This window comes from Carettochelys insculpta, chromosome 1 (genome assembly GCF_033958435.1).
Source record: "Carettochelys insculpta isolate YL-2023 chromosome 1, ASM3395843v1, whole genome shotgun sequence".
NCBI lineage: Eukaryota > Metazoa > Chordata > Testudines > Carettochelyidae > Carettochelys > Carettochelys insculpta.
This window is the reverse complement of record NC_134137.1, coordinates 294,429,375-294,443,101: the sequence shown is the minus strand read 5'-3', so window position 1 is coordinate 294,443,101 and position 13,727 is coordinate 294,429,375. Positions and strand designations below refer to the sequence as shown.

At 44.1% G+C, this 13,727-nt stretch overlaps 1 protein-coding gene across 1 annotated transcript; it reads right to left on the bottom strand.

Annotated features, from left to right (window-relative positions):
- Positions 1-5,661: 5,661 nt before the first annotated feature.
- On the bottom strand, positions 5,662-9,008 carry BTG1 (BTG anti-proliferation factor 1). The gene is made up of 2 exons (XM_074983989.1): positions 8,712-9,008; positions 5,662-6,941 (listed from the first exon to the last, which is right to left on the bottom strand). Exons 1-2 carry the CDS (start codon positions 8,857-8,859, stop codon positions 6,577-6,579), a joined length of 513 nt encoding a protein of 170 aa, XP_074840090.1. The 5' UTR covers positions 8,860-9,008; the 3' UTR covers positions 5,662-6,576.
- Between the last annotated feature and the right edge of the window lie 4,719 nt (positions 9,009-13,727).

Below are 13,727 nucleotides of genomic sequence, written 5' to 3'. Positions count from 1 at the left end.
AGAACATTCAAGATGATTTCCCTTCCCAGATTTAAATTCCCAGTGATTGCAATGTTTGCTTTTAGTAATGGCGTTGCTTATTAACAAAAAGAAAGTTTCCCTGCATTCTTGCACATCTCAGGGCACCTGCAAGACTAAAGGCCAATATCCAGCTGGGTCCCTGCAGGCCCAGGGGCAAGGTGGGTGGGAAGGCTGGGTTCCACACGACCCAGGAGGGGCAGGGCCTACAGCAGTGAGCCCTTAGCATCCCTCAGACTGCAGTATTGGGCCCTGCCCCCTCCACAAGTTGCACAATGAAGCCAAAGCACCGGCCCCCTTGGTAGATAGACCATATCTCCCAATCCCAAATACAGGACAGGGAGATGGGGGAAGGGCAGCCCTCCTCCCTGCTCCATCGAGCCTCAGGGAGATGGGAAGTGGGTAGCAGCTGCTGGTGCTCCTCCCAGCTTCCTTGAAGCACAGGGAGCCAGGAAGCAGGCAGCAGCCACCCTGAGGGGCCCAACCTACCTATAATTTTGCAGGGCCTCTGCTGGTTCCCTCATGTGTGGCTGCAGAACACACGTGTATGTGCTCTCAGGCCAGCAGCTACACCTGCATGCCAGCAGGAGGCCAAATACGAGGCAATTAGCCCTTTTTAAAAATAAATTGGGATGTCTTTCTAGTGCCACTTAATGTGGGGCTGTCCCACCCAAACCAGGAGGGATGCTCACCCCACCTCTTTGGAATGCCAAGCCCCAAGGCAATTGCCTTTACTTCCTCCTGTCAGCGGACCTGCCAATACCTAAGAAGTGTAAATGTTGAATACAACCACCACACCACTTGAAAACTCCTTAAAGTGGTATCTTGATAAGCCAGGATTAGGAATCAGTTAGCTGATTGCTAGAACTTGAAGATGGAACTGTCATTTCTTGGTCTTAAAAAATAAACAGTCCTCCCTCCCTCCTCAAAACTAGGACTCTATCTCCACCCTGGAATTGGACTTCCCATTTTTAAGGATGTCATAAGGCAGTTCTCTGTCTGAAGAGAGTTTAAAAATGTCCATTCAAAAATTGTAATTACTCTTGGATATTGCATTTGAATACCACCTCTGGCTCCGCTTAGCCTCCTCTGCTGTGAAGTCACAAACAGGCTTATGACAGAATTACCAAGACACAACTGACGTCACAGATGCGGCATAGTGACTTATGAGCAGGCTTTGGTAGAACAGAAGCTGGGAGGAAGGAATTCCCTTGCTCTAACATCTCCAGTAATTAGCAAATGTGACAAGGATGTGAGGAACAAACAAAAGATAGAAGGTTGTGCTTTAGGGCCTCACAGGCTTACATTTCTTCTACTGTGAACATGCCACAGAAAATGTGCTGTGAGTATTTCAGGTCTGTCCATGTATGGTTAAAAAGTCAGCCATTTTACTGTTGACCTACTTTATAATCAACAATGCATAGTTTGCCACTACACATTCTCCATCTGCAGCCAAAAGTTGTGAAACCATACGTTAAAGTGCAGTGTCAAAGCAACTGGATGTTAATTATAGCCTACAATGCCTATGTAGAGGAATGAAGTGTCACTACTGCTAACTTTTAATACAGTATTTACTGTCTAAGTTTGACTTGCTTTTCCAGCTTTTGAAAGCCACTAAATCAAACGTTTTGTGTCACAATGTTTGCTTCATGACTTATTGGAATGTAAGTGTAAAACATACATAAAAATAACTTTTAGTACCCCAAGAATAGTTGTAAATACGCATTGCTTTTTTAATCCAAATGTTTATCTCCAGTCTATACATATTCCACTCCTTATATTAAAAAAAAAAATCTTAGCTGAATGACAGCTTCTGCCCTATACCCAAGGCATTTTCCCTTCAAGTCAAGGCTTGTACTAGAGAACACTTTGAAAAAAAGCACAATGTGCCACTCAATTTAGGAGTGCTCAGCAGTAAATTCAACACATATGCAAAAATAGTCTTGCAATTTTGCTGTGCAGAACAGTTTGTTATGCATTAAAACTAAGGCCAGATTTTAAATGCATATGTACTAAAGAATGTGACTGTGTAAAAAGTGACACCTACTTTCTCAGCTCTACGTTCAGCAAGCTGCTTAACAGTGACAAATGTTCACTATTTCACTGAGAAACTAACAGCTCTAGGAGTGAACTTGATTCTTTCCAGCTTGCACACCAACAGAGCTGTTTAAACTCGCTTTGAAGTACCTGCTTGCAGTTTTCTTGGTCTCCAAATTATGGCTCAAGTTACACCTGCAATTTCACTGACAAGGAAGGCAGCACAGGTTTAAAACCACCCTTTTAATTTTCAGAATCATTATTGCTAGTGACAATGAATTGCCCAGAACACAGCTTCATTTTCAGATCTCAGGAATATTGTCCGGGGAGTTAAATTCTTTCCCTACTTGATTCCATATCAAACTGGCTGTGTTAACACCAGGGTAAGCATGGAATCTCATTCATTTTTGTACTCACTTTTTGCTGTAAAACTGCACTTTAAGCAGGTCTCTTACAAACTATGTCAAGCTACATGAGAGAACTTGCCACATCTGAGAAGAACCTCTAGCAAGTTGAGGCCTGTCACACAAAGCATCTAGTTTGGAAAATCCCTGTAAAAACAGTACAAAATAAAGATTTAAAAACCTACTGCAGAGTTTGTTTTTTGGGTTTTTTGTTGTTTTTAAATGACAGGCTACCATTAAGGCCCCTAAGTCCCTCTTTAGGTACTTAACTGTGAGCCTAATTCAGAGACCTCTTTTTAATTCTTGCTTAAAATACTCAGCCAGGATATTCAGCTCTGAGTTTAAAAAAAAGGAGAAAGGAAAAATAGTTTTAGTTCTCCCCTGGCTACATAACTGCAGCACTGACAGCTCTGAAAAAAATATACAATGCAACTGTCTACATGGAAGATGGTGAGGAGGTAAAAGCTGAAAAAAGGAGTCAGCTGTGCAGAACCAGAGGCAAGGTGGGGAGGCAGGTCTGGAAGGGGAAGAAGGTGCATAAGAACCATAAATAATTGTGTATTTTCATAACAAGACACTTTTGCAATTATATGTAATAAAGAATTGCCTTCTAATAGATTTAGATTGAGCTACTGAAATATTAAAGCCAAGCAAGGAATTTAACATTACAGTTTTTAGGTCCACGTGAAATTCACCACCCCTCAATCATAACACCCCAGTAGAAAAATTTAATACACAAAAAGGTATAATTTAGCTAGCTTACTCATGCAAACCACTCTACTCACATTTGCTTGCAGGTATATTTGTGTTACTTAAGCCTGGGGTATATTCACATTCCTATGAATGCAAGATACCATTATAACAGATGGCATCTTGTATATGGTACTAATTGTAATAGCTGTCCTGTTTGCATAGTTTGCAATGTCCTTTTGAAGTATGGGTTAACTCAAAGCCCTCCAATATTAAATTTGTTCACATAGCTGTTTTGAACACAAAAGGGCAATTGTGTTGGATAGAATATACAGAATGATTCCAGTGGGGAAAATCATCAACTTCTCTGACAGCAAAGACATGAATTCCAAATTGTAGCTACATCTAATTTACGTCATAAATGAAACCACTGTACCTTCAAAGAATGAAAATGTTAGCCCGCTGAGGCACCATAAGCATTCTAAGATAAATGTCACATGTCAGCCTAACTTATCACAGAGACAAAGATCACATCTACAGTGTGATCATGCTTGCACAATTTCTATAATTAAATGTCAAAGGCAAGCTATATAGCTCACTTTTTTTTAATCTTACTTGCTAGCTGAAGGAAAAAAAAACTGTTTACAGAAGAAGCACCTGCACAGTACACTAAGCACAGTTCCATTTGCTGTTCTGTAGGGTACGATATGACATTTCAGACAAGTGATTTTTTTTTTTTAAATATACCTTAGATTCACAGGAAACCATCTGCAACATATTTATATCACCTGGCCTATTGAGATGTATTAGTGCTGTCCCCCAAAGTGGAATGCGTCTTTAAAGTGAAACAATCTTTCCCAATGCTGGGCATTTTTAAAGTGAACACAGCAATTTGTACAACTTTGAGATGTAAAATTAAATAAGATTAACAGTGCCTTTTTAAAAGCATATCTTCACCTACGAGCTGTGAAGAAACTGCTATTGTTAGTCAAACTACACAAAGCACACGACCCACTTTACCACTAACTTGGGCCTTCCTCAATTAAACTACAATGATGGTATGTAATAGGCTACTGTTGTATTAAAAAGGAATTTTTTTGCATATTGATCTTCCAGGACAAGAAGCAGCTGTGTACTCTACCTCACTACTCAGTAATTCTATTACACCAGTGTGCTGCTTACAGCCCCCTTCCAACAGAAAGGCCTATATTTGGGCTGTTGGCCCTTCTTTGTATTTTATTAAGGTACGACTAAAATACTGTCATTAAACCAATGATTATATGTACATTAAAAATCCAACTGTCCACAAAATTTGTCACAATAGGTGGCAAAGTTCAAATTAGTTTCATAAACTTTCATAGTAAAAAGTCTGAGGGGTAGCCATGTTTGCCTACCATCACAAAAGAACCAAGCAGTCCTGTAGCATGTTGAGACTAACCACTTTATTTATTAGGTAATAAGCTTTCACGGGGTAAGACCTGAAGTCTTTGCCTGTCTGGGTAATGGGTAAGACTTCAGGTCTTACCCCGTGAAAGCTTATTACCTAATAAATAAAAAGGTTTGTCTTCAACATGTTACAGGACTGCTTGGGTCTTCCAATATTATTTAGACCAGAGTAATGATTGCCATGCACTTGGTTATCAGATACATTATGTAAGTAGTGCGACATTACTGAAAGGGACTGAGTGGTGTAGACATTTTAATACTCACGAAGTGTAATGTGTACATTAGATAAGGGATCTCAATCATAACATCTCATCAATATTTTAATTAATCCATATAGTAATATAGAATTTAAGGGTAACTATGTCTTGTAATTCATTTTGCCTTTTGTGGGTTGCTTAATAGACTCATCTAGCCATCCGTTAACTTGGAATACACCTTTCAATATGGTTATGTTAATCTTTTTAAATCTGGGAAAGAAAAAAAAGTCACATACCTTTAGTTTGCTGAATCCCATCTTTCTGGTTTACAACTCAAATTCTTGCTTGCGTCTGAAGATAAGTGAAAGGCAACCAGCCTTTCTGCCATGTGGTTAACCTGCTCTTAAGGCTACAGGACATTTGTCCCAAGAACAGCTAACAGAGCAGGGAATCCATCAGGGAAGAACTGAGAACTTTTTTCAAAGGTAGAGCAAAATGGATACTTAAAGTTTTGCTATATCCTCACTTCATCAGGAAACCATGTACATTTTAATCCTCTGGATTTATTCAAGTCATTTTTGGCAGATGTTATTTGTCCCTTTTCCTTATATCCTGGCATTACTGGCCCTCAAGTTATGTCCACATTATTTCTGATTTTTAATAAGTTATTAAAGTGACATGTTAAAATACTGTGTTTCCCTAGATTTCCCAAATGTTTGTGCACAAGTGTTCTTCATTAATCCATGGCTGTATCAAATGTTTCCCAACAATGTGCCACTGATGTTCTTATCCTTTAGAGGGCAGTACCTATTTTACATCTACTGGGAGGACAGTTTCCCTGATCCTATATAATCATGACAAGAGATTAATTAAAATGCCAAGATAGGAAACAATTTATTATAGAGAGAAGAAAAATTTCTCATCCAAAATATAGAAATCTGTACAACTTTGCCACAATCAATATACATGAACTGTACAAATTTACACCAGTTCATAATTTACCAAATAAAGGATGACTAACAAAGTTCACAAAATAGATGGTGGTTTGTGGAAAAGACTTTTACCCAATTACATACAAGGAAGTTACAAACCAGACCTCCACTTTCTAAAAATAAGCAGTTTACTCAATCTTAGAAAACTACAAGCTAGCAAATGTACAGACAGCTGGCTGGTGCTAACACCACAGTTCAGACAGTGTCTTTATATGGTCTTTTTAAGCCTGTTGCTATGGCAGATTCTGGTCACTTGTTACTCTCAAGGCCAATACACAACATGAAGATCTGACCATTTCCCCAGGTCATGCTTACCAGTTTATGTACATTTATACATATTTTAAGTGCTAGGTAAAAGTATGAGAAAATTTCCAGTACTATCATGTTTACAACAAGTCTTGTTATTGAGCTGCCAAAAATGTAAAATCTGTAAAATGTAATAGTGCAAATTGTCTCCGCAAGACCAACTGCAGAGGGCAACTTTATAAATAGATTTGAATTGAAATTTGTGTAAAAATTAAGTAAGATGTCTGGGAGACACTCAAACCTTCCTAGGACTTCCTCACTCTCTAGCAAATAAAGTGATCATTCTGACACTCAGGCTATTAAAAATCACTGAAAAGGTACTGTCCAAACTATGGCACTGTCCCTTGAAAGTTTACCACTCTGTGTGCCAGATCTTCACAGCTGTGACATGGTTTAAATTCCATAATCCATCCCCAAAGGAGCCCACCCAAAGTAAAAAGCTATTTGATCCATCCATTTTAAGGTGATCCATCCATAGACTATAGCTTAACCCGATACAGTCATCATAGTGTAGTTTTTGGAAGGGCTTGTTCTTCCCAAGAGAAGTTCCTCTTTACAGCTTATTCTGCTGTCTACCATTTGGATGTTGGTGTTATTTTGGCTACCACCTGCCGGTGCAGCTTCATACAGCACACAAATCGAGCCATCCTCTCCGATACGATAGGAGACTTCATATGGATCAACCCATAGTGTGAGTTCACTTGGAAGAAGCTGGAACAGTTCCTGACTGCTCAGTCCAATCCGCTGTGCTGCTTGTCCAATCAGAGGATCCATTTTATGGTTGATCCGGATACAACGGTAACCTGATCCTTTGCATGGCTTTTCTGGGAACCAGTGATGTTTATAATGTTCTACAGAATAAGAAAAAATTTGCTGCTTAGCTCTAGATAAGTCAGAAAAACACGTATTATCATTGTCATGTTCTCTAGGATAATTTTTTTTAAAAACCCATTTCACATTTGATAGTGACTAGAGATTTGTTTTTTCTAGCTCAAATGGCTTACACTTGTCAAAACATCCAATATTACTATTAATTGCAAAGCTAAAAGTGGAAAACAAGATTAAGACAAACATTTGGAAATAACACTACTTTGATCTCATGTGGTAAGTATTTCTCATAGAGTAATTGCAAGTGACTCATTTCTTTTACTCAACCTTTTAAAAATGATTCAAGTATTCTACCATACATGCACGAATATAAAAACCTGAGGCACTATAAAGACGTGTCAGCTTGGCTGTGTAGGAAGCAGTGAAGAGTTCATGGGCCTCAGACATCCCAGATTTACTGCTATTTTTAACTTTTGAAAGAAAGAGACATTTACATAGTATCTTTAAAAAAAGTGTTATTTTTCTCATTGCAATTATTGTTAACAGAAACCAGGAAAAACAAACTAACACCATTTATCGGCAATTTAAAAATCAAAAGAAATGTATTTTGACTGTTCATCTTACTAACTACCTCTCTACCACTTTCTACATTGCTTGTAATGCTACCTCCTAAATGTTAACACCTCCACTCGCCAACAAGGAGCTGAGTAAAGCCACCAAAACATAACCAACATGAGGATCAGAACTTGGCCCTTGAATCAGAGGGGAAAGGCACTACATTTCCCTAGGTGCTGTTATCACCAAGTACAAAGGCCCAGCAAACTCTGACCAGAACCTTTGTAGGGTACCCCCAACAGAAACAGATTTCTACTTGTCACCATACAAGCCACTACATTTAGCCAAAATGAGTGAACTGTTAGCCTGTACAATGCCACAGAATTTGCTGGTTTTGAAGATTTCTACAGCTCATTTTCCTGACAAGTAAGTCTTGAACAAACCTCTCATTTCTGTAATATTTTTACATCTAAAGCCTTTAGGTACACTGATACTTGAAACTGGAGGGAGCCTGGTATTTTCAGCTCCTCATAAAATGCTAATTAAGAGATTCTGTATTGCTGTGTAATTTTTCCTTAAAACTTCAAGATGCTTCGGTTCACCCCAACCTTTGTAAGCAGCCGGGAAAGGACGCTGGTTTTCCTTATTAAAAAGTAATACTACTTTACACAGAAGGACCAACCCAAACACAAAGTACAGGGGGTTCGCTGAGTACACCACCACACGTCGTGGGGTTAAAATTAATACTCCTGTATCGGATAAAGCCATAGGTAGGTGGTAGACACTCCGGGAAGTGCTGGGGCGGGGGCGGTCCTCCCAGAAGCCGGACGATCACAGCAACAGTAGGTCTTTGTCTCACGACAAAGGTAGAGCGGGGAGACCCGGTTTAGGAACGGGAAAGCGACGAAGGACACGGGCGTTAAGGGCGGTGGCACTGCCACACTAGGGCAGGCTCAAGCAGCACCGGGGCTTATAAAAACATGTGGACGCAAACTGAGGGCGCTGGATGGGGCATAAAAGGGTCCACCAAATGGGCCAGCAGCTGCGACTGGGGGGGGGGGGGGAAAGGGACTGATTGTATTGAGTCCTCACGGGATAGGCACTGCCCCCACAGGGAGCGGCTCCCCTGGGACACAGACCCCCGGGGATGGAGGCAGCGACACCCCCGCAGGGCCAGCCCCGGGCCGGTAGTAACGGCTCCCTCCTGGGCGAGGCAGCCCCGCGCCGCCGCTCCTCACCTGCCAGCAGTTCCTGCAGGCTCTGGCTGAAGGTCTGCAGCTGCCGCTCGTTCATCAGTCCCTTGGTGCGCAGGAACTTGGCGATGAAGCCCACAGCCGCGGCGATCTCGCGTATCATGCTTGCCCGGGTGTACAGCGCGGGATGCATGGGGGCGGCGGGCGCGGCTCCAACGCGAGAGGCGATAGAGCAGCGCAGCCCAGCTCACATCCCGAGCAGCGGAGGCCGCCTCCTCCGACAACGAGGGGCCAGCAGCAGCGACACTCGCACTACCGCGAGCATCTCCTGCTACGAGGATCAAGCAGAGCCGCGTCCGTGCTCCGCCTCTTATAGCCCCCGCGAGACGGAAATGGCGTTAAGGAGGGGCGGAGCCAGCAACGCGCAGCCGCCTATCCCGCGATCGCACCATTGTGACGTAAAGTTCGCAAGGCGGGATTGGGGGGGTGACGTAATCTGCTTGTAAACAAACAGAGCTTGGGAGGTGAGCGGCGGTGGGAGGCGGCAGCTGCCTGGGAACTGAGCAGCTGCCGCCTGGGGGAAGGGCGCGGGTGTTGCACTACATGCATAAACCACATCTCAATAGAACAGGAGCTACGTGGACGTGCCAGTACTTGTACCTAGAGATACAGCGCCTGACTGTGTCTCAGCCAGTATAGATTACAAGCACAGGGAGCGCTACCCCCGCGCCCACTGCTCTCTCGAGACCTGTCTAGCTCTGAGGAGAGCTTAGTCCTGTCGAGTATAAATACACCTATAATGAAAATCCTTAGTCCACACGTACAATATAGAAGTAATTCACTGAAAGCTTGATACCTGAATATACAGCTCTGGCACAAGAGGCACATTTACCTACATATTGTACATAACCATAGTGCTTTATTACCTGTGTGGCCAAATAGATCTCTATCTGTAAAAAATACAGACACAATCTCTGTATCTGCACATGGAGATTATCTGCTATCATCATGCTATCATGTATGCAGTCTGTGTGTATGTAATTCTCTGTTGACAGCCTTGTTTAGCAACAGAAATACTGGCCCAGCCAACTGATTCAATATATAGAATCATAGAATACTAGGACTGGTCCAGTATAACCCCTAGATCCTTTCTGCCATACTCCTTCCTAGACAGTCGCTTCCCATTCTGTATATGTGATACTGATTATTCCTTCCTAAATGGAGCACTTTGCATTTGTCTTTATTAAACTTCATCTTGTTTACCTGGGACCATTTCTCCCATTTGTCCAGATAATTTGAATTTTGACCCTCTCCCCCAAAGCAGTTGCAACCACTCCTAGCTTGGTATCATCTGCAAATTTAGCAAGTTATGCTTATTATGCCACTATCTAAACCATTGATGAAGATATTGAAGAGAACTGGTCCCAAAACAGATCCCTGTGGAATCCCACTTGTATAACCCCCTTTGTTATACTTTTCCAGCAGGATTAGTACTACTACTCTCTGGCTATGTCTACACTAGCCCAAAACTTTGTAATGGCCATGCAAATGGCCATTTTGAAGTTTACTAATGAAGGGCTGAAATACATATTCAGCGCCTCATTAGCATGCTAGCACCCACGGCACTTCAAAATTGCTGCGCTCACCGCCCCGTGGCTTGTCCAGATGGGGCTCCTTTTCAAAAGGACCCCGGCAACTTCGAAATCCCCTTATTCCTATCTGCTGTTAAGAATAAGGGGATTTTGAAGTTGCTGGGGTCCTTTTGAAAAGGAGCCCCGGCTGGACGAGCCACATGGCAGCGAGCCCTGTCAATTTCGAAGTGCCACAGCTGCCAGCATTCTAATGAGGCGCTGAATATGTATTTCAATGCTTCATTAGTAGACTTCGAAATGGCCATTTGCAAGGCCATTTCGAAGTTTTGGGCTAGTGTAGACGTAGCCACTGAGTACGGTTATCCAGCCAGTTTTGCACACACCTTAGAGTAGCCCCATCTAAGCTGTATTTGCCCAGTTTATTGATAAGAATATCGTGTGAGACCATATCAAATGCCTTACTAAAATCTAGGTATCCCACATCTACCACTTCTCCCTTATCCACAAGGCTCATTATCCTATCAAAGAAAGCTATCGGATTGGTTTGACATGATTTGTTCTTTACAAATCCGTGCTAGTTGTTCCCCATCACCTTACTACCTTCTAAGTGTTTGCAGATGATTTCCTTAATTACTTGTTCCGTTATCTTTCCTGGCACAGAAGTTAAACTGACTGGTCGGTAATTTCCTGCATTGTTCTTATTCCCCTTTTTATAGATGGGCACTATATTTGCCTTTTTCCAGTCTTCTGGAATCTCTCGTCCCCCATGATTTTTCAAAGACGATAGCGAGTGGCTCAGATGCCTCCTAGAATACTCAAGGAGCTGGTAGAGGAGGTATTTCATCAGGCCCTGGTGACTTGAAGACATCTAACTTTTCTAAGGGCTTGTTTACACTACCACCCTCCTTCAAAGTACCAGCAGGTGAGCCACGGCTAGACGCGAGCAGGTACTTCAAAGTTTAAAGCTTTGAAGCTGCTGCGGGGCAGGGGGAATTTGCTTAATGAAGTGCTTCATATGCAGCACAGTGCTTCATTAGTAGACTCCCAACACCCTACTTACCATCCTTCCTTCAAGGGAGGGTGGTACTGTAGACACAGCCTAAGTGATTTTTAACTTGCTCTTTTTTATCGTCTAAACCTACCCCTTTCCCACTAGCATTCACTGTGTTAGGCATTCCTTCTTCAGCCATCTTGATGAAGAGAAGTCATTAAGCATCTCTGCCATTTCCAAATTCCCTGGTACTGTTTCTCCCTCCTCCCTGAGCAATGGGCCTACCCTATCCTTGGTCTTTCTCTTGCTTCTAACGTATTTATAAAATGTCTTCTTGTTATATGTACCCACAGGAGTGTTTACATATATACAGATAAACGTTTTGCTCACTAGAGCTGAAAATTATTTGCATGGATGCATATACGTACAAGGGCAGATGTGTATTTAGATAATGAACACCTTGTGTACACACACACACACACACACACACACACACACACACACAGAGTTGCCAGGCATTTGGTTTTCGATTGGAATGCCTGGTTGAAAAGGGATCCTGTTGTCTGTTAAAAATCAGGATGATAGGGCTGTGCCCAGGACTAAGACAGGTTCCCCATCTGCCTTGGATCTGCTTCTGGGAGCTGAACAGTCACCAGGTTTCTGGGGTCCCCGGACTCAGGGCTGGCCCTGGAAGCTCTGCAGGAGGAGTGATGCTTGAGGAGGGGGCACATAACACCCCTAATGCCCTGGGTATGAGGGGGGAAAGGGCCAGAGCTGCTGGTCAGCCTGGGAAATTAGTTGGGTGGGGGGCTGACACCTGTAGCAGAGATTCTCTCTCTCTCATCACATCACTCCACGTACCCCCTCCTGCCACAGGGTAGCCAATCCCTACTTCAGGCACAAGGCACCCTCAAGTCCTCTAGGCCACATCTCTTGTGGCGGGTGGGGAACTTGGTGGAAGAGGTGGAGCAGAGCAGAAGTGGGGCAGAAGCAGAACTGGGGTGCAAAGAGGCAGGCAGAAATGGGACCTGGGGCACAAGGCATATTGTCCTGAGCCTCTGCTAGGCTAGGAGGGATGTAGGGAGGAGGCACTTGGGGGAGTGGTCACAGGGCAGGTGCCCCATCCCTTGTGTCCTTTCTCACCAGTCTCCCCTGATTTGCATGCTTCCCTTACCCCTGCAGTGCCTACTGACTAGGAATGGCTAGTGGGGAAGGTGGAGTGGCACATGTGGACCTAAGGAGATGGTGAGGCCTTCTGGGCCTCCCACCGTACGCATAGGGCAAGGGAAGGCAAGACACAGTCTGCAGGCCTAATCCAGCCTGCCAAGTCTTTTGCTCCAGCCCGTGGCATGCTGAAACCCTCAGGCAGGCTATCTCCTGCCACAGTCCCAGGCTGCTCAAAGTGGCTGGCTCCTGAGGCCAGCCTCTGTGCCATCTACCGCTTGCAGTGGGGGTTAAAGGAGGAAAAACAGGCTGCATGCACTTTCCCCCCAGCACAATTCTTGCCACTACCTTTGGCCAGAAATCACCTATGTAAGTGCCTCCAGGCCAGAGCCTGAATCTGGCATAACACCACCTCCTGTAACCCAACTCCTTTTCCAGGTCACCTCACCCACCCACCCCTAGGTCACAACTCCCTCTCAGATCAACCATCCATCCCCCAAGCCAGAATCCTGTCCTGCCCCAGGCCACAACCCCCTCCTTCACCCGAACTCCCCCTCACACTCTCTCCTGCAGCCCAGTTGCCTATACAGAGTTCCCTTTCGCACCCAACCTCCGTCTCAGACCCCATACTACCTCCCTAGAAAAGTACAGCCCTTGATCATTTACCAAAATTTTGGAGTGTGCCCCTCACCAATCAAAAAAAAATTACCCGCACTTGGCCTAGGGATGGCAGAGAAATGGCAGTCATTTCCTGGATCCTGCAGTAAGCACTGCCAGGACCCCCCACCTGTAACCCCCTGCCCCAGCCTGGCTTCCCCTTCCACGCCCAGTCTCCCTCCAGGAGCCTGTGCCTCTACAAACTCCCCATCTCCGTCCCAGTCCTGAGCCCCCTACCACATCACTATACCCTCATCTCTGGCACCAATCTAGAGCCTGCACCCGCCGCTAGAGTTAGCTGTCCCACCCTCACTCCAAACTCCTCAGCCCCAGCCCAAAGCCCATATGTACCCCAAGCCCATCATCCCCAGACCCTCTAGAGAGCCCTCACCTCCAAAGTCCTCACCCCACCTTGCATCTGAAATCCCTGCCTGAGAGCAGATCCTTCTCCCATACCCCAAACTCCTCATACCTCCAGTCGGCAATCTTGCCCTCTCCCACACCTCAAACCCTGCCCGGGCAAAGTGAGAGAGGGTGGGAGAAAGTGAGCAACAAAAGGAAGGGAGAAGGCCACCGTCAGAGAAGGTTTTGTTTGAAAATTTAAACAGGTGAACAACAGTGGTTGGCATCATCAGCCAACCAGAGATAGGTGTCAAC